The 19,442-nt window shown below is 40.2% G+C and overlaps 1 protein-coding gene across 1 annotated transcript in view; it reads right to left on the bottom strand.

Moving 5' to 3' along the window:
• Positions 1–2,774: 2,774 nt before the first annotated feature.
• Positions 2,775–19,442, bottom strand: part of tasp1 (taspase, threonine aspartase, 1) — a 33,229-nt gene continuing 16,561 nt past the window's right edge. Inside the window, exons 11-14 of the mRNA XM_030748831.1 lie at positions 18,081–18,191; positions 13,370–13,477; positions 11,528–11,601; positions 2,775–3,091 (exon numbers count right to left, since the gene is read on the bottom strand). Coding sequence (XP_030604691.1) covers positions 2,999–3,091; positions 11,528–11,601; positions 13,370–13,477; positions 18,081–18,191 — 386 coding nt within the window. The 3' untranslated portion in view covers positions 2,775–2,998. The remainder of the gene's footprint in view (positions 3,092–11,527; positions 11,602–13,369; positions 13,478–18,080; positions 18,192–19,442) is intronic.

The following is a 19,442-nucleotide window of genomic DNA, read 5'->3' as shown; positions in this document are numbered from 1 at the left end:
CCAGTTATAGAGATGACTCTGGAAGTGTGTGTGTTGTAGAGGTGCCCAAGCCTAAAGATACACAAAAGTCTGTACTGGCAAAGTCTGCTCTACCTGAAGAGCTTTTGGTTTGAACTGTGCAGTGATCACAACAACTTTTGAAGAACGTTAGCAGAAGTTTTCTAGAGATCACAGAAAAAAGACACATTATGTACAAAGCGTGGTGGAGGGGGCATCATGGATTGGGCCTGCTTTGCTAAACTAGGGCCTCGATTAAATCCATCAGATCTTTACAGAGAAATAACTTCATTTTGACTAATAATGAAAGTACTGTACACAACATCTTTGAATTTATTATAGGAAATAAAAGAAAAGCAAGCACAGTGAAATTCTGCCGTGTCCTGTGAGGTCTCGGTGAGTAAAACTACCACAGAACTACTGAAACACTGGCTTGTTCTGACTAACAGAGCCACATACACTGCTGGGTTTCAGCCCTCTCTGTGAATAAGTGTTGATGTTAGACACTGGCACAAAGTGGCAAAAGTGGTGTTGATGGGATGGTGTCCCTGAGGTGGTGAAGGAGGGTAGTCAGCATGAGCACGGAAGCTGCATGGCCATGACTCACTGTGACAGCACCGCTTGGCATGTGAGGACAGCAAGCCAGACAGGCAGGGCTGCTGCCTTTGATCTTTATTTGCTCCACCGTCTGTTTTGCATTTAAGAGCCTTGCTGAGCGCGAGGCATTGGATACACCTTGAATGGCTCGGGATCGGGTCCACTTTTTAAAGACCCGGGATCCTTTTTCAAAGCTAAGGGGATTCAGGACGGAGAGGGATGATGTTTGAAGGGGAAGGTTTGGGGCTGAATAGGGCAGAGGGTCTCCCAGCAACACAGATTAGCTTTGAAGAAAAGAGGGTGCTCTATAATGGCACATAATCAAGCTGATAGCGAATGCTGTGAGTGTGGGTGAGGGGAAAAGGTAACATGTGCCCTTTCGGATGGACTCTCAAGATGAAACCCAGGGGTGAGACGACTGGAATAAAAAAGACGCCACAACACTTCCCAAACCAACCTTGCGATGCAACTCCTGCATATTATTACACTTCCCCAACATCTGATCACTGTAACGTGCTCCATGTGATTGGAAAACTGGCTGGATATCATTCCTCAGCCAGGCAGGGTGCACTGACAGGGAGGCATTTCTCCCTTCAAATGACAAATATATATTTATCTTCTTGAGCAGCTCTATTGCACATTCCTCTTAGACACTACAGTGACCACAATCCAGAGTGAGGCCCAGCACTTTGACAAACCCTGCCCTGGAGCCTGATACCAATCATATATAAATAACTGCTCTCTAATCAGAGGCTCTAAATGTTTATTTATGAGGAACCAAAACAATACAACTTAGAAGAAAACACATTTTGAGAAACACTTAAAATGGAACATTTTGATGCCTTTACAAACACAGACTTCACTTTTTTTTTTCTCCTCCTGCAGATTTTCTTTTCCCATTTCAGTTACTTCCCCAGTATGTAATTTATTCTCAGACTATACATTTTTGGGAGTCCACACTTTAGATTATATTTATTCTGTCTGCGAGGGCTTACACAAACTGCTCTCCAAATAGCAATGAACGTCTTTTTTCGGAAAAGGTACAGTTGGAAGAATACGTCTCATGTCACGGACTTTAAATGACTCAAAGACAGACGTGGATACTTAGCATCATACATTTTATTTTATCTTCTGAGCACTTTAGAAAGCGGTGCACATATGATTTACATAGCTTATACCATTTTATATTAGTTGCATTTTCAAGTAAACATTAAACAAGCTCTACTGTGGTTTCGCTGGGCCTGGACATCTGATCCAAAAAAAAAAAAAAAGCAAAACCAGAGAAACCAAATATCCGAACAGAAGTATCAATTCAGACAATTATGCTGTTCAAGTACAATTCTCGGCAGCACCATTTCATGGGCTTGATGCATACATTAGTTTTCAACTGTACTTTTTTAGCAAGAAAATACACGTCTCTGTCAATGGGACTGTACAAATATAAATTGTGATTTTCATATGATGACTAACAGTCATGTTTGGCGCTTGGGTCAAATGCTGCTGCCTGAGCACTATATATATAGATATATATTTATGTATAAGCATTACTCTGGAAGTGCATAGCTTCCTGCTTCTTGAGCATTTCTGCACATCAGAGAAAAGAAAAGTGGCTTATTGTGGATTATGCACATGCAGTAGCTATGTATTCACATTTTAAAACGAAAAGCAAAGCAGTGTATTGCAGAAATGGTTGGAAAACTCATCCAGGATGCACATTATGCTACATTAAACAATATGCATGTGTGTATGAGTGGAAGTTGTACATGTAAAACGGTAAGTAGGTTTTATGTCATCGTTCAACCCTCGCAGCTTTAATTCCTCATTCATAATAACCTTGAGTCGCAGGCATTCCACAAGGTGCGATCTGACATCTTTGTAGGATTGAAAAGCATTTTAAAAACATAATAAGGTCTTGCATTTGAAATTCCTGAAAGTCTGAAAATAGTCACATCTGTTCAGTAATATAAAATAATATGAACATCCACCCTGTTTGCCAAAATTATAGCTTATATACAAATGGAAAGAAGCCACTTTTAGTTGAAAAACATTAACAAAGACAAAAAATAAAATGGTGCATCAAGGCAATGGTGCATCAAGTTTAGTCCAGGTGACACTGGAGAGCTCGGGGATAAGTTGGCATAGAGTACGTGCTGGAGGCAGACAGTGGCAAAGGGAAGTCCTGTAAGTGCACTAAGTAGAAGCTAACACTCCTCCCTTCTTCCTGGACACCTGTTTAAACAGTGAAAGCTTATTACTTCTGGCATCACAAAGGCTGTGGGGAGGTGAGGGTGTGTGTGGGTGTGTGTGTGTGTGTGTGTGTGTGTGTGTGTGTGTGTGGGTGGGTGGGTGGAAGAGTTTATGTAGGGGTATTGCTGAAGAAGCCCAGAAGTAAGGAAAACATGGTTCACTCCACTACACCCATCAGCCGACACACCCCTCCCTCGATGGCCAAAGACTGTCCAGGAACTGTCCCGGGTGGTAATCTGGATATGTGTGTCTAGAGGCAATAAAACACACACACACACACACACACACACACACACACACACACACACACACACACACACACACACACACACACACACACACACACACAATGGACGAAAAAAGGATAAGGACAAAGGCAGAGCCACATGAGGAAAAAGAAATGCTGAGAGGGTTTTGATTTCTTAGATTCCTATAAAATCATCAAAGTTCAGTTCATTTCACTTCAATTAGCACCAAAGAACAAAATAAGTCTTTGAGGGCACTTTATAAGTTAAGCTCTACCAGTACGATATCAGAGAAAAACCCAACAATTTCCTGTGAGCCGACTCTGGGTTGGCAAAACTCCCAACAATCCACCTTTGGGTTTCTATTATGTCATAAGTGGTTAAGGTCTCCTAGCTTAACTATGGCATCCCACTCAGTAACTCCAAAACCAACACCAGCACCCAAACCCATTACGCCTGACACTGCACAGCTCCCAGAGATTAGAGAGACACCCAAACCACACGACCACAATGAAGTTTTTAACTGCTTGGTGGGTAGATAGAAATGTTGAGAAAGTAAAAAGCTACTTTCTGCTGTGGGCGGGTGGGTGGGTAGCTCCTCATGTTTGATTTGGTTTTTTTTTTTTTTACGCCGAATGCCGTTCCTGACCCAAGTCCAAAGGGATTTATGTCTCCTCCAGGGACTGAACCAGGGATCTTGTAGGGAATATGTAAACCACTACACAAAAGGATGCATCTAAGCAGAAGATTTAAAAAAAATAAATAAAGCAAGACAATTAGAGAGAGCAAAAACACACACTACAATTGTGCCATCATGAGTTTGTACTACTGAAGTCCAAAGGTGCCAAGTGTGTATTTGCAGAGTGACAGAGTAAGCAGAGAAGGAACAAACTGCTAGTGTTTTTTTTTTTTTTTTTCTGAGCAGAGACTGAAGAGGAGTAAAAAGAGGAGGGAAGGAGCAAACACAGCTGTGAAGACGGGAGTGATACTTCCACTGGTGGGATCAAAGGTGACCGACACTCCCTGTGCCAATAATTGCTGTCATGCTCCTTCTTCTTTTTCCACAGAGGGTAACGCTGGCTCTAGCCTTAGGGGAATAATACATCCACTCATTTACCGGGGCACTGAACTGGCCTGACATCACTCTTTCAGTTGCAGGAGTTTACTGGTCTTTTTCTGTGTAGGCAGCGACTATGGCCCAAAGCACCCTGAAGGCAACTGTCACTTCAATGGGACAACAGCCAGACAAGGCCATGCACACATGGGAACACTCTCAGGGGCCCATTATGCCTCCAGCACACGTTTCTGGGCTCATCTTCTTCCCTTCATTTTCTGAGGATAAGGTTAAGGAAAGGCCTAATTTAAATGGTTTTGAGTGAAGGTCTATAGTGAGTTATAATGAATTAATGTTGACATGCTAAGTGTTTTCCTTCAGAAGTTTGCATGCCAGAAAGGAAAAAGCTTCGCAAATCCTTACCACACTGACCATCTAGCTGAAAACTGGGTACAATTACCTGCTAGCTTTATCAATGCGTATATCCATGCATATTTCTGACAATGACACCTTGGGCCCTAACAACTACTCCTACTCCTATTCAAATTTTTGCCATATGTTAAGACCTTAATTTTGTTTTTAGCTGACAAAAAGGGCAGCATGAGTTAGTCAGCAGGGAGAGTCAAAGGCTTACTAAAGCAAACAAGTGAGTAATGACAGCACTGCAGGGCCAGGAGCACTGCATGCGCATTACAAGCATTGGGATAAAGTAGTGAGGACGCTTCAGGCTCAAAAATCACACAACAGATGTCTTAACACGTCGGTGACATAAGTCTTATTAGCGTCAGGCAAATAATGCTGCAGACTTATGTGCAAACAATAAATAACTTATTCACATTCAAAAAGTTTCTATCACTCTGGAGGAGATACTAAAAAAAATGTTTTTGAATAATTTCTAGAGGCAGAAAGAAGGTAAACTACAACCCATGAAGTGCACAGAAATAATTATTTATTTTAAATATTATGGACAAAGTACCATTCAGCCTGGGTGTTTGATTAAATGGTATATGGATTGGTACCTCAACTGCTCATTAATGCAAATATCTAATCAGCCAATCACATGGCAGCAACTCCATGCATTTAGGCATTGAGGCGTGGTCAAGATATCCGAGCATCAGAATGAGGAAGAAAGGTGATTTAAGTGACTTTAAATGTAGCATGGTTGTTGGTGCCAGAAAGGCTGATCTGAGTAGTTCAGAAACTGCTGATCTACAGGGATTTTCCCACACAGCCATCTCTAGGGTTTACAGGGAATGGTCCCAAAAAGGGAAAATAGTGAGCAGCAGTTCTCTGGGTGAAAATGCCTTGTTGATGTCAGAGGTCAGAGGAGAATGGCCAGACTGCTTCAACCTAACAGGAAGGCAACAGTAACTCAAATAAACACTCATTACAACCAAGCTATGCAGAAGAGCATCTCTGAATGCTGAACCTTGAAGCAGATGGGCTACAGCAGCAGAAGACCACACTGCTATCAGCTAAGAACAGGAAACTGACGACATGGTTCACACTGGCTCACCAAAATTGGAATATAGAAGATTGGAAAAAATGGGTTGCCTGTCTGATGAGTCTCAATTTATGCTGCAACATTCAGATGGCAGGGTCAGAATTTGGCATGAGCAAAAGGAGCCAACCTAACTTGTATCAACGGTTCAGGCTGATAGTGGTGGTGTAACAGTGCGGGGATATTTTCTTGACACACTTTGAGTTCACTGTACTCAAATGGCCTCCACCTTGGGATGTGGTGGAACAAGAGACTCACATCATGGATGTGCAGTCGACAAATCTGCAGCAACTGTGACGCTATTATATAAATATGGACCAAAATCTCTGAGGAATGTTTCCAGCACCTTGTTGACTCCGATCCTTTTGCCTTCAGAACCAGCTTTCATCTGTACCTAATGAAATGGCCAGTGAGTGTATATAAGCCTTTTGTACACTTAGTGACTACTATCTGTTCCATAAACACTCCGTATCACCTTGATTGTAAACTTTTTTTAGTCTGCAGCAGTTATTTGATTCAAAAGAAATAAATCTAGAAAATCTTTTAGCTGTTATGCTTAGTAATACAATACAGAGCAGTGCTAAAGTACTTAGAATGAAACCTTGTTGTTATGCTAGTCAACATACGTGGGCAACTTTTGTCAGTTGTTTCACTTTAATTACCAACAGGAGCTCCTAACAGTTATCTTAAGACCATCTGGTGCCAGTGTGATGTCCGTCATCTAATTCCCAGCACACAGTAACATAACTTGTGCTCCAGTTTATTCTGTAATGACTTCTTGATGCAAAACGCAGATTTACAAAAAAACAGTTAAAAGCTAAACTAATTATAAAGGCAGTCAGCTTAAAAGTAAAGCACAGACGTGCAGAATTATGTGACAGCAGGAACAGACAGAAAGAAAATGACAGCATGCAAGGCTACAGTGAGCCTCTTGTCAGTTTGTTACCCTGTGACTAAAGTGACCACATGACAGGACAACGACTGAGTTAAAATATCCCACGAAAAACACATTTCCATTGTATCTGTCAGAGAAAAACAACATTCTTTGGAGATATGAATGTGTTTAGGAGTGAGAGAAGCCACTCATTAACACCACAGCGTAGACCAAAGGGTAAATTTAGCTCTATGACTATGTTGTTGTTTTTTGTGTTGTGGTTTTCACATTCTTTGAAAATATAAAAATAAATTAAAAAAAAAAACAATCATATGCTATTTATTCTCCTTGCAAAATGGATAATAAAACCAGCATGTAACATAAGAAAAGACATTTGTCGTGTAATATACAAAGCAGACAATAACCATAAGGCCTGAGTTGCACGCCATTTGATTGTCTCTGGCCTTAAAAATCTTTATAGTGGTAATGATGTCCACAAGGAGGAAACTGAGCCATATTCGCGGTGTTGTGGATCCTGTACTTCTCTTTCATCTGTCCAATCATGACAATCATCATATAACAATAGTCTGTTTCAGAAGTACCGCCACTGGCTTGTCCATGCAGCTTTGTGTGTCTCTGTAAAACACAGCTTGATGTTCTCATGTCTATCCAATGCAAACAAAGGTGAGTGTTTGAATAAAACCAGATGCTCTCACTCTTCTGCACCGCTGCCATTTCACAGTCTAATGTCAAAAAGATTAGGACACAGACCCGACTTTTCTGAGAAACAACATCTGACTGAGAAGAAAGAAAAAGCTGAGCAGAGTTAAAAGCACAGTGTCTAACAATCTGGCCTGACAGTTTGGACTGCGCTGCAGCAGTCCAACCTATTCTGTCAGAAAAATACATGCATACAAATCGCACCAAAACACTCTGAAAGAATAGGAATCCAATCTGACCTCTGGCCTGAATACTCCTGCTACTGTGTATCAGCTCTCTCATGTTCTTATCGCGGAAAAGTGGCGGTAGATGGACTCTGGGTGGTTAGAAATGCCCAGCTAAAAGGAATGGGAGGAATGTCTGCTGAACAGCAGCTGAGGCAGTGGATGGCTCCTTATGTTTAGCAATCTGTGCAACCAAATGCACAGAAAATATGCTTAAATTCAAAACTGTTAGGCCAGCCAATTACAGCAAAATGGAATTATAAGTCCATACCACTTTTTTTGTCTTTTTAACAGATTTATGGCAACACAGTCACCCAAATCTTCACCAGAGGCACTCATTCCCTGTTACTTGTTCTGCTCCCAGGGCTACAGAGCAAGACTAAGACTCTACTAAGAAGACAAATATAGGCTTGATCATTTTTGCATTATACTTGCTTCCCTTAGGCAATTTTATTAGAAAAAATGCTACATACATTTCCACTGCTATGCAGAAAACACCCTTGTATTTATCTAAGAAGTCAAATGCTATAAATAAGTTAGTTAAACTACGGGCATTGCTTAAAGACATAAAGACCTGGATGATGAGTAATTTTCTGCTAGACATTAAAAGACATTAGCCTCCATGGCATTACCTTGGCCTTTAATACTACTGTGAGGCACTCTGGAGCATTTCTGAGGCAGACATGTCTTTTAATTGAGCCATTAAATAAATATGTTGGACTGCCTTCTTCCATCTACACAATGTTGCTAAAATTAGAAACACCCTGTTTCAGAGTGAAGCTGAAAAAGTATACCATGCCTTTAATAATTCTAGGCAGGACTATTGCAATTCATTATTAAGCAAGAGTACTAACCAGGACATGAAAGAGAGATCACATTTCTCCCAAATTTCTCTTAATTGGCTCACTGTTAAATCTAGAATTGCATAGTATCACATTATCCCAAAGGAGCACTTTGCTCTCACAGTGCAAGCTTAGTTGTGGGTCTTTGAGTTTACAAAACTGGAACGGGAGGCAAAGCCTTCAGCTACCAGGCCCCTCTGCTGTAGAACCAGTTTGGAGATACAGTGTATCACAGAAGTGAGTACACCCCTCATATGTCTGCATATATTTAAGTATATCTTTTCATGGAACACTGAAAAAAATGACACTTTGACGCTATGAAAAGTAGTCTGTGTGCAGCTTATATAACAGTCTTCATGTAGCGCAACAATTCATCTTTTAAGATCCTCAGAGAGTTCTTTGCCATGAGGTGCCATGTTGGAACTTTCAGTGACCAGTATGAGAGAGTGTGAGAGCTGTACTACAAAACTGAACACACCTGCTCCCTATGCACACCTGAGACCTAGTAACACTAACGAGTCACATGACATTTTGTAGGGGAAATGACAAGCAGTGCTCAATTTGGACATTTACGGGTGTAGTCTCTTAGGGGTGTACTCACTTTTGTTGCCGCTGGTTTAGACATTAATGGCTGTATATTGAGTTATTTTGAGGGAAGAATAAATTTACACTGTTATATAAGCTGCACACAGACTACTTTTCATTGTGTCAAAGTGTCATTTTGTCAGTGTTGTCCCATGAAAAGATATACTTAAATATCTGCAGAAATGTGAGGGGTGTACTCACTTTTGTGATACACTGTATATAAATAAAACTGAATTGAAGTGAACTGAATACTGCCTCTCCAGATGAGTAATGCCCCCCAAACTCTTGGCCCATTCTTTTCTAACAGAATTTCACCGCAGGTTTGCCATGAATGCCATAGACACACAGGTGCCACTTCCTGGGCCTCCATGGCATAGAGACCACAACAGACATGACTGGAGCCTGGCCGCATCAAAGTGCTTCTCTTTGGCTTGGTTCTCGGCAGGCATAAAGGACAGAACAGCCAGTTGCTCTGGTATGCAGATGGTCAGGCACAGAGACACATCAGAACGTCATAACTTCAGTTTCACAACAACAAGCTACTCAGTCTCTGATAGAGCAGTGCGAGATTTGGTGGAGCAGCTGTCTTCCTGGCTGCACTCTCCAATATCACTGTACCACCAACGGCCCCCCCCAGGAGGAAGTGGATACCCTTCCCCAAGAGACCCAGAAACCACTACTGACAGATGATATTCCTGGATCTCCACCCACCTAGCACATGCACGTTGCAAAGAACATTTTGCATGCATATCTTAATTATGTGATGCTTGGTGACTTCACCACAGTAGATTTTAAAGTTACTTGAGTGCTTCTTTGGTGCCCAGACACTAAACATTTCTGCTGTTTGAATTAAGGGGTAGCCTACAAGTGCTCTTTCCATGCACTCTGCACTACTTCGAACTCTGTCAACAGAACAGCTTGAGGATAAATTTGTGGAACAGTAAAAGAGCACCATATTTGGCTCCTGCTTTTCTGACTCACTATCAGTCCAAATACTCTAGTTGTCTTGGGAACTAAATTCTTCTCTATCATCTAGCTATTAAATGAAATACCTCCAAACTGTCATTGCCATATTTCCTTTTAAATTAGCAGCAGATAGATGTCCTACTGCATACTGTAGAGGGGAAGCAAACAAAACAGTGAGTCACAAACAGGAACTTTATGTTCACTGTGCTCTGCTTACCTCTCTCTCTGTTGGCACTGCCATGACAGGAGAGCTTGCATGCTCACATTCCATCCCAAAGCCCCTACACAGAGCACATCTGACAAATATGCAGATTGATACTGATATCCCCAGTGGCGCATGACTTTCAGTAAACTTTATGGGCCTTTAAGACCAGGTAGTGGTCAGAGAGAGGGGGCGATGAGAGAGGCAGACCATGAGAGAGAGAGGAGAAAGGACGGGTGAGAGAGGTGGAGCCAGGGGACACGGGGCAAACACTTTGAAATCTGAACCAGACTTGAACAACAGTGCCCTCTCTTCATACAGAGTGACAGAGATACATTAGCCAAACAAATCAGTGTGAGCTGAGACTCCACTTAGAGCCAGGAGACCAGAGCACTAGGCCCTACTGCTTAAGAAGCCACAGAATTTATGTTAATAAAAAAAAAGAAAAAAGTCTTAAATAGGCTCTGAGATGCCTTTGGCATTCTAATATATTCACATATTATTGTACAGCAGCAGCTAAGAGTGACATTCATTACCCAGGACAGTGTCAGCTAAACAATATAACATATAAAGTTCATGAGTATTTTTCATAAGGAATTAAAGTGGAATTAAGTGCCTGGCTAAAACATGCTTAACTTCATCCACACAATTCATAAGGCACTCGACCCCTATGGCTCCTCTTGGGGGAGGAGGGGGGACCCATGTGGCTCCGTTGTGCTGAGCATGGCCGGGCCCGATGGGTTAAAGCTCCAGCCACCAGGCACCAGAGTGAAGCTAATAGGTGTTGGAATATTCATAGTATATGCCACTTTTATATATCTTACATACATTTACTTCCCTGAGAAATTTGTCTGGAAAATAACTTAACTGATTAAAAATACAGAAGCTTATAATGTTCTGTGTCATCATGAACTTTGTGTTCTGACTGTACACTGATGAAGACTAAACAATGATAGAAATGGAGACTTCGAGGTCACCCTGTTGTTGAAATTCTCTGTTTTCCACATTCTGTTTTGTAAATGATGTAATCAGGACTGATATGCTCTGACTATATGACAACTGTAACTTGAATTAGAAAGCGCCAGTACTTCATGCCATCTCACATGAGTATGGTATGCAGTTCTGACCCGGATTAATCTGTAAACTGTTTGTAAATGGCTTTATTAAATTTAATAATTGGACTCCTTATTCCTGTTTGTTTGTATGTCATTCCTGTTCAAGAAACGAAAACACAGAAACCTAAAAGCAACAACAGCACTCATGCACTCTTATTATTATTTTAAATTCCTTCATAGGCTCCTTTTTTCCATAAACTATCAAAAAAAATCTTTATAACTCAAAGTTAAAAGGGGAGACAAACCACTTTAAAGCCACTTTCTCAGGAACTGGTCAGTGATGCAAGCATTATAAGTTCATTTTAAGACTACATTTAAAACAATATGCTTCGGTTGTCTGGCTAATTGGGAAGCTCACCTTTGCTTTGCTATCTTGGGCAGACATGTAGCCAACACACATGCTCTCTGTGGTGTGACTCCACAGGAACTCCACTGTAAATAAAGACAGACAAAGGTCACAATAGTAAACATTCATACACAGATTTAATACAATGAAGCGGGCAGAGCAACGGTTTGACAGAAACAACAAACCATACAGAACCAAAGGTTCGATTTCCCAAAACAAACAGGAATTAGTAATCCTGCCAGAGAAGAACATCTGGCAGGTGAGTAAGTGGAGTTAACGCTGAGCATGCCCATTATGATGAAAATATATGACTGGCAGTTGTGACATAATTGCAGAGAATAGCAGAACTTGAAAGGTGAAATGTAAACTCAATTATTGCACCAAAAGGATGTGGCTGACAAGCTGTTTATTTGTGTAAAATCAACAGCCCACAGCAATCTGTGGTAGGTGACATTGCACAAAAGCTGCACTACATACGCAGCATCGAAACATTACTCAGCGTCACTTTGAAACATTTTATTATTCAGGCAGACTTAATGTTTTATATAAACTGCACTTCATGATTTGGAGTTAAAATATGAAAAACATTTGCACGTTGTCAGTGAATTTGAACTGAGGATCAAATATATATTAAAATTAGCATCAAAAACAAAAGGAAATATAAAACCCAGTAGTAAAACATACAGGGCCCAAACTCTGAACTGGATGCAACTAGCACTGAAATTAATTCCATAACAGCAGAAATGCCTAAAGAAGGATCATTCTCCTGAGCTCTGGGCAGAGAAACCAAATCCATCAATACAATCAGTTGTCAGAATTAGAAGGCCTCCACTTGTCTGAAGATTAGTGGTTGATTCCATAGTGGGAGGTCTCTGCTTAAATCTGAGATGAAGGGTGTGAAACCAAAGCCTGATTGTGCAAGCTAAAACACAGACCACCTGCCAGGAAAGCCACAGTGCCTCCTCCCTCTCCTAACATCTCACTAATAAATCAAGGAGTCACTGTATGTCTGTGTTCTCTTTGCTTTTCTCAACAGTTCATCACAGTCACTTCACTCTTGGTGGGTGCACTGCTGGGGATCCAGGGAAGTGCAGCATCGAGTTTGAAGTCTGGATCAAAGTAGTTTTTCTGCTGTGCTTTCATAACTATTGCCTGCATGTGTGGGGTTTAGCCAACACATGTAAATTATACTTATGTTATCTAACACCACAAGTAAATTCTCAACCCTTCATGAAAAAAATGCATCTCAAAATGTGCGACTTGGTTCCCAATATTAACGTGAAGGCAAGCAAATGATAGAAATTGAGTTTCAGTTTAATGTGTTCACATCTGTAGCTACAAAAAAAGTAAGTAGGTTACATTATCCCCATATAAAACGCATGAATCTCTGCATGCATTTGTAACACTGGCTCCACCACCGCAGGTGAATTCGCAACCTGTGGGAAGCAGTGCAGTGAAATTGGGTAAAAAGAGATGAGAGAATATCTTATCGGGTTGTGTTAAATTCCAGCTGCCGATCAAACAAATATTGCTTGTTGTTTAAACTTCTATTATGATGCCGTTGTGAGCAAGGAGACAGACTGGACACCAGTGCCACTTGCTGTCTGCTAGAAGTTAAAGTAACACTGTTGTTACACGGGACTATCAAACCATCAAAGACATTTTCCAGTTTAGGTTCAGAAAAGAGATGATTTTTGTTGACTATAAACTTAATCTTTAACTATTACCTGACCAATTATCTGCTTTATTACCAAGGTGGCAGTCTAACTGTAACAGACAATTTAAAAACCGATTTACACTCTTGCCATCACAAGAGGCCTGAAGGCTGAAGTTATGAGATTATTAACATCTTACCCAGTATACCCTGAATATTTTGAGATGGCTGAGCTTCCACACATCTGCAACATCGCAAGACAATTACTCCACCCAAAACACGATCTTCGCTGGCCAGAAAGGGTGAGCCTGGACACAGAGGAAAAACAACACATGTAAGACTTTTAAAAATGGCATAACGGTATAAAAATTTTAAAAATATATATATAAAAAGAATTTCTTTAATCAATAATGTCTCATACTTTTTAGTTTTCCAAGCCTAAAACACAAAACCAAGAATAAAACGACATAATTAGGCGAAACACAACCTTTGATCTACGAGAAACAAAACTTTCTCTTTGAGTTGTCTGCCTTTATATCCAAATTACACAAATGAAAGCAATTGTGTTGAACTGCTGGAATTATTTCATTTAGGTAATTTTTTTTTTAACCACATCTGTGTTGACAGACTTCAGCACATAAACAGATAATAATGGCCAGTGTCATTTTAACTCTCCACACTGCATGTTACTGCTGTAACACCAGATTTCATTTTAGCTCTGAGACCTAAATAACGCTTCAAATATGTTTCAGCTGACTTTCATAACACAAAAAAGAAAGGACCGCTCTTGCTCCCTGACTAAATTTCAGAAGAGACAAACTTCAATGAGGTGTTGTGTATACAGAAAAACTTGGACGGGGCCATTAGTGTAGTGCAATAAAAGAAGAAAGGGCTCGGTTTGGAAAAAAAAACACACTATAAACAGCTAAAGCATGACCTGAAATGTCTCAACACAGCAGTGAGCAAAAGGAAAACGGGACCAGTTGGTGCAATTGATATAAATATTGTTGTGTCTGCATACCATTGTTGCATTTCTCTCAGATTTTGGTTCCATGTCGTAATCCTCCCTGCACTCTATAAAATGCTTTTTTCTGTGTGTAGCTTGGACAGCGTTCATACACAAAAAACAACAATGAATATTTGTTCTACATTTTAAAAAGACAAAATATTCCATAAAAAATATTTTCCATTATTTATCCTGCAACAAGAAATGAACAATGAATGAATGGGAATAAAGATTTTTGAAATATCTGGCTGCTTGATGTGTAACTGGCAGGTGTGTCTATATTACTAGATTATTTTATTACACAACAGCGTTACACAAAAATATTTTTTTAAATGTTTTTTTTTTTTTTTTAAAAATGGTTCATTCAACCAAGAGTGAATTATCTGACACTGCTATGTTATACCTACAGTATTGTGCAAAAGTCTTGAGCCACCACCATGTTTCACATATAGCTGCAAAGCATGACATTCACTGTTGGACCTTCCTTCTGACCTCGTCTGTACATACTGACAACGATCGAAACCAAAAATCTCACATTTGCATTCATCGCTTCCTAAGACCTGATTTTCTGATTTTTAGTCCAGTTCTTTTTGATTTTCAGCCTCTTCTCCCTGTTTCCCTTCCTTAAGAATGGCTTCTTGACAGCCACCCTTCCAACTGAAACCAATTCTAATGAGCCGCTCTCAGGTCCTGTGTCAGGTCCTGGATTTTTTCTGTTTTCTCAAGGACATGACTTTCAGATGTTGTTCATCTGCTGTAGATGCTGTTTTTCAGACCTGCCACTTCTTCTCTTGTCCTCCACTTGCGCAGTTTCCCAAAAACTTTTAATGACACACTGCACACCATGCAGAGATATGCCAAGTTTTTGGTTAAAAGATCTTTAGGAATTACCTTGCTCATGTAAAAATATTATTCTGTGCCGGTCAAACTGTGTTATCTTTGGCATTTTTTCCCCATTGATTCAGTTTAATAAATTGGAACAAATGATGTGTTTTTGCAACAGACTGCTTTAGCGTCCAAAGATGCAACTTAAAACTGACACTTTGCTAAGTTGTCTGTCATACATAACACTGGTTTATCCCTTGAGTGCCTTGCGAAAGTATTCGGCCCCCTTGAACTTTTCAACCTTTTGCCACATTTCAGGCTTCAAACATAAAGATATAAAATTTTAATTTTTTGTGAAAAATCAACAACAAGTGGGACACAATCGTGAAGTGGAATGAAATTTATTGGATGTGTCAAACTTTTTTAACAAATAAAAAACTGAAAAGTGGGGCGTGCAATATTATTCGGCCCCCTTGCATTAATACTTTGTAGCGCCACCTTTTGCTGCAATTACAGCTGCAAAAGGGTATGTCTCTATCAGTTTTGCACATCGAGAGACTGAAATTCTTGCCCATTCTTCCTTGCAAAACAGCTCGAGCTCAGTGAGGTTGGATGGAGAGTGTTTGTGAACAGCAGTCTTCAGCTCTTTCCACAGATTCTCGATTGGATTCAGGTCTGGACTTTGACTTGGCCATTCCAACACCTGGATACGTTTATTTGTGAACCATTCCATTGTAGATTTGGCTTTATGTTTTGGATCATTGTCTTTTTGGAAGATAAATCTCCGTCCCAGTCTCAGGTCTCTTGCAGACTCCCAACAGGTTTTCTTCCAGAATGGTCCTGTATTTGGCCCCATCCATCTTCCCATCAATTTTGACCATCTTCCCTGTCCCTGCTGACGAAAAGCAGGCCCAAACCATGATGCTGCCACCACGTTTGACAGTGGGGATGGTGTGTTCAGGGTGATGAGCTGTGTTGCTTTTACACCAAACATATCGTTTTGCATTGTGGCCAAATAGTTTTGACAGATTTTGGTTTCATCTGACCAGAGCACCTTCTTCCACATGTTTGGTTCTGTCTCCCAGGTGGCTTGTGGCAAACTTTAAACGAGACTTTTTATGGATATCTTTGAGAAATGGCTTTCTTCTTGCCACTCTTCCATACAGGCCAGATTTGTGCAGTGTAGGACTGATTGTTGTCCTATGGACAGACTCTCCCACCTCAGCTGTAGATCTCTGCAGTTCATCCAGAGTGATCATGGGCCTCTTGGCTGCATCTCTGATCAGTCTTCTCCTTGTTTGAGATGAAAGTTTAGAGGGACGGCCAGGTCTTGGTAGATTTGCAGTGGTCTGATACTCCTTCCATTTCAATATGATTGCTTGCACAGTGCTCCTTGAGATGTTTAAAGCTTGGGAAATCTTTTTGTATCCAAATCCGGCTTTGAACTTCTCCACAACAGCATCTCGGACCTTCCTGGTGTGTTCCTTGGTCTTCATGATGCTCTCTGCGCTTTGAACAGAACCCTGAGACTATCACAGAGCAGGTGCATTTATACGGAGACTTGATTACACACAGGTTGATTCTATTTATCATCATCAGTCATTTGGGACAACATTGGATCATTCAGAGATCCTCACTGAACTTCTGGAGTGAGTTTGCTGCACTGAAAGTAAAGGGGCCGAATAATATTGCACGCCCCACTTTTCAGTTTTTTATTTGTTAAAAAAGTTTGACACATCCAATACATTTCGTTCCACTTCACAATTGTGTCCCACTTGTTGTTGATTCTTCACAAAAAATTAAAATTTTATATCTTTATGTTTGAAGCCTGAAATGTGGCAAAAGGTTGAAAAGTTCAAGGGGGCCGAATACTTTCGCAAGGCACTGTAGATGCCTTTTTTATGCTTGAATGACTCATAGGTCGGTGTTAAGTGGCTTAACAAACAAAGTTTCTCTGAAAATGGTCAGGTACAAGGACTGGACTAAAATGAGTGAAAAAGCAGGTAATATCCAAAGAAAAACTTCAGAAAGCCTGGAGAGCTACTGCTCAAGACCACTTTGAAAGTCTGGCTCCTTGGAAGCAAAATATAAAAAAAAAAAAAAAACAAGAGATGGCTCAACACTTTTGTATAGTACTGGACATCAGCATTGCTCCAGGACCAACATGGAAACTGATCAATCATGTTCTGGCGATCTCAAAGCTTTGCAAGCTGGGGATGAAGAATTAAACCTAACCAGGCTATGAATGGAAACTCAGAAAAATACACATCAAAATCAAAACAGGATGAAAGCCCTGTGTTTGATCCCTTCATCCAGCAGGAGCATGCTGACTTTGTCAGTCTTTATACTCACTGTTTGCATTGCATTTTAGTATTTGACACAAAACTGGCATCATAACAATGCAATGAGTCACTTGCAGAGATGGTACAGAAGCAACATTAATATGATGCTGCAGGAATACTAGTAACACAGGATGCCTCTTTCTCAACTTCCACTGTTATCACTGGATCTGCTAAAAAATGAGTGTAAATTTTGAGAGGAAACAGAAGAATTAACTCCAAACTTTCATTCAGTCCTCGGTGTTACAGATATCCATGACAAAGCCAAAATTGGGACGGACTTCTAAAGGAGGCCCGAACAGGGCAGAAACCACCATATGTTTCCACATGTCCTCTTTTTCCTCTGCTCTGAACTATCCCCGTGGTCATTCACAGGCGCAGCAAACACAGTTAACAAGGCTTTCAAAAACTGACCACTTCTGAGAATAAAGCAAAAAAAAAAAATGCATCTCCATATAAACTTTCAACAAAACAAGTATGTCTTCCAAAATTATCTGTGGCTGTCAGCTATGATGTGTGGAACATCTGAACGTTCTTTTTAAACAGCGAAAAGGAACCATAAATCAAAAGCTGTCTCCTCTGGTTCTATAATTTCCAACGTTTCCAGTTGTTCTCTCATTCCTTATGTTATGCAACATCTGTTTGTATAATTCTCTCCACGTGTTTCTCACAAACACGTTCTTGGCTGACAAATCTGTGCATATGGAAAAGAGTGGTAATCCGGCTACGTGTGTGACTCACTGATGAACTTGTTTTGCATAGCCTCCAGCAGGGCTTGGTGGGCATCTTCAGACTGCATGGCAGCGGAGCATTCCCGTGCCAGCATGGTGCGAATCAGATGCTCTCCGCAGCCTGGCAAAAGACACAAAATGACACACATGCTAACTGAGTTAACTTTTAGAGACTTGTGGCAGATCTAGACTAAACAACTTCCTCTCAAATCCAAAGCACATGAAAAGTCTTACTTGTAAAACTTCTAAAACATTGTTTATGGTAGTAATTGCATTGTGATGGTTCTCATCTCTCATCTCATCATTTCAGGGGTTAGTCGGTACAAGCATTCTCTGATTACCATCATAATACTATGCTTCGATATTTAAGCCCTATTAAAAATATACCTGATTATTAGGTTACATAATGGAAAATATCTAAAAAAAAATCAAAGGACTGCATTTTTTTTAACCTCAAATAAAAATAAAAATGATAATGCAATTATTTGGCATATTCTTACAAGTGTAATTAGGCAATTATTATTTCAGGTAATCCTGAAATCACTTTAAGGTTGCAAAGTACTGTTACCTTGCTCAAGGGTACACTGAGAATAATTACAAAAGGAGGGTTTTTGTTTCAGTTTTCCCTGCCTGGATCCCAGCGGGTTTGGGGCTTTAAAACAACCAACCGCCCAGTATTAATTTTACCTCTGTGCTGTAGCTGGCTCTCAGTACAACTGCAGGGTGCGCATGCATACTCACTTCAATCGCCATTACACATTTATGCATCATTTTTATTTTAACAGGCTTTAAATTTCCATGTTAACACAATATGTATTTTTAGAAACAGGATTTTCCAAGTTTGGCTAAGGAAAAGAAACTATTTTTGATCAGATCACCATTTAATTGCATTAAGGCATAAAACAGTGGTAGGACAAAGCAACGACTGCATGTAAAACTAAAAGTAAATAAAACTGCAGTACAAAAGTTGTTTGCTAAAAGATATGAATATTATATTCATGCTAAAATCTAATCCTGCTAAGAATATTGTATTAATGCTAAAAGCTAATCCTGCTAAACTGCTTGCAGGATTTGCTCCAATTGACTGTGATAAGCACCTGAATGTGCCTGATGTTCTTCCTTCATGGTGCATGTGGTAAATAGTCGAAGGAGAGAAACAAAGCACTTTGTTAAGCATTTAGGCAAACCAGGAACCATAAAAGCATGGGCAGCCTGCACAGTCTCTCACATTACCTTCTACCACTTCCAAGTCAAAGCATAGCAGGTGTGCTTTTTTTAATATCTGAGATAATATGCCACTTATTGCTTAAAGGTCAAACATTAAAACTGATGTATTGTTGTTTTTAAGGAAAAGACAGACACAGAATGCAAA

Source organism: Archocentrus centrarchus, chromosome 15, assembly GCF_007364275.1.
Source record: "Archocentrus centrarchus isolate MPI-CPG fArcCen1 chromosome 15, fArcCen1, whole genome shotgun sequence".
Classification (NCBI taxonomy): domain Eukaryota; kingdom Metazoa; phylum Chordata; class Actinopteri; order Cichliformes; family Cichlidae; genus Archocentrus; species Archocentrus centrarchus.
The sequence above is the reverse complement of the archived record's forward strand: the minus strand, read 5'-3'. Positions and strand labels throughout refer to the sequence as shown.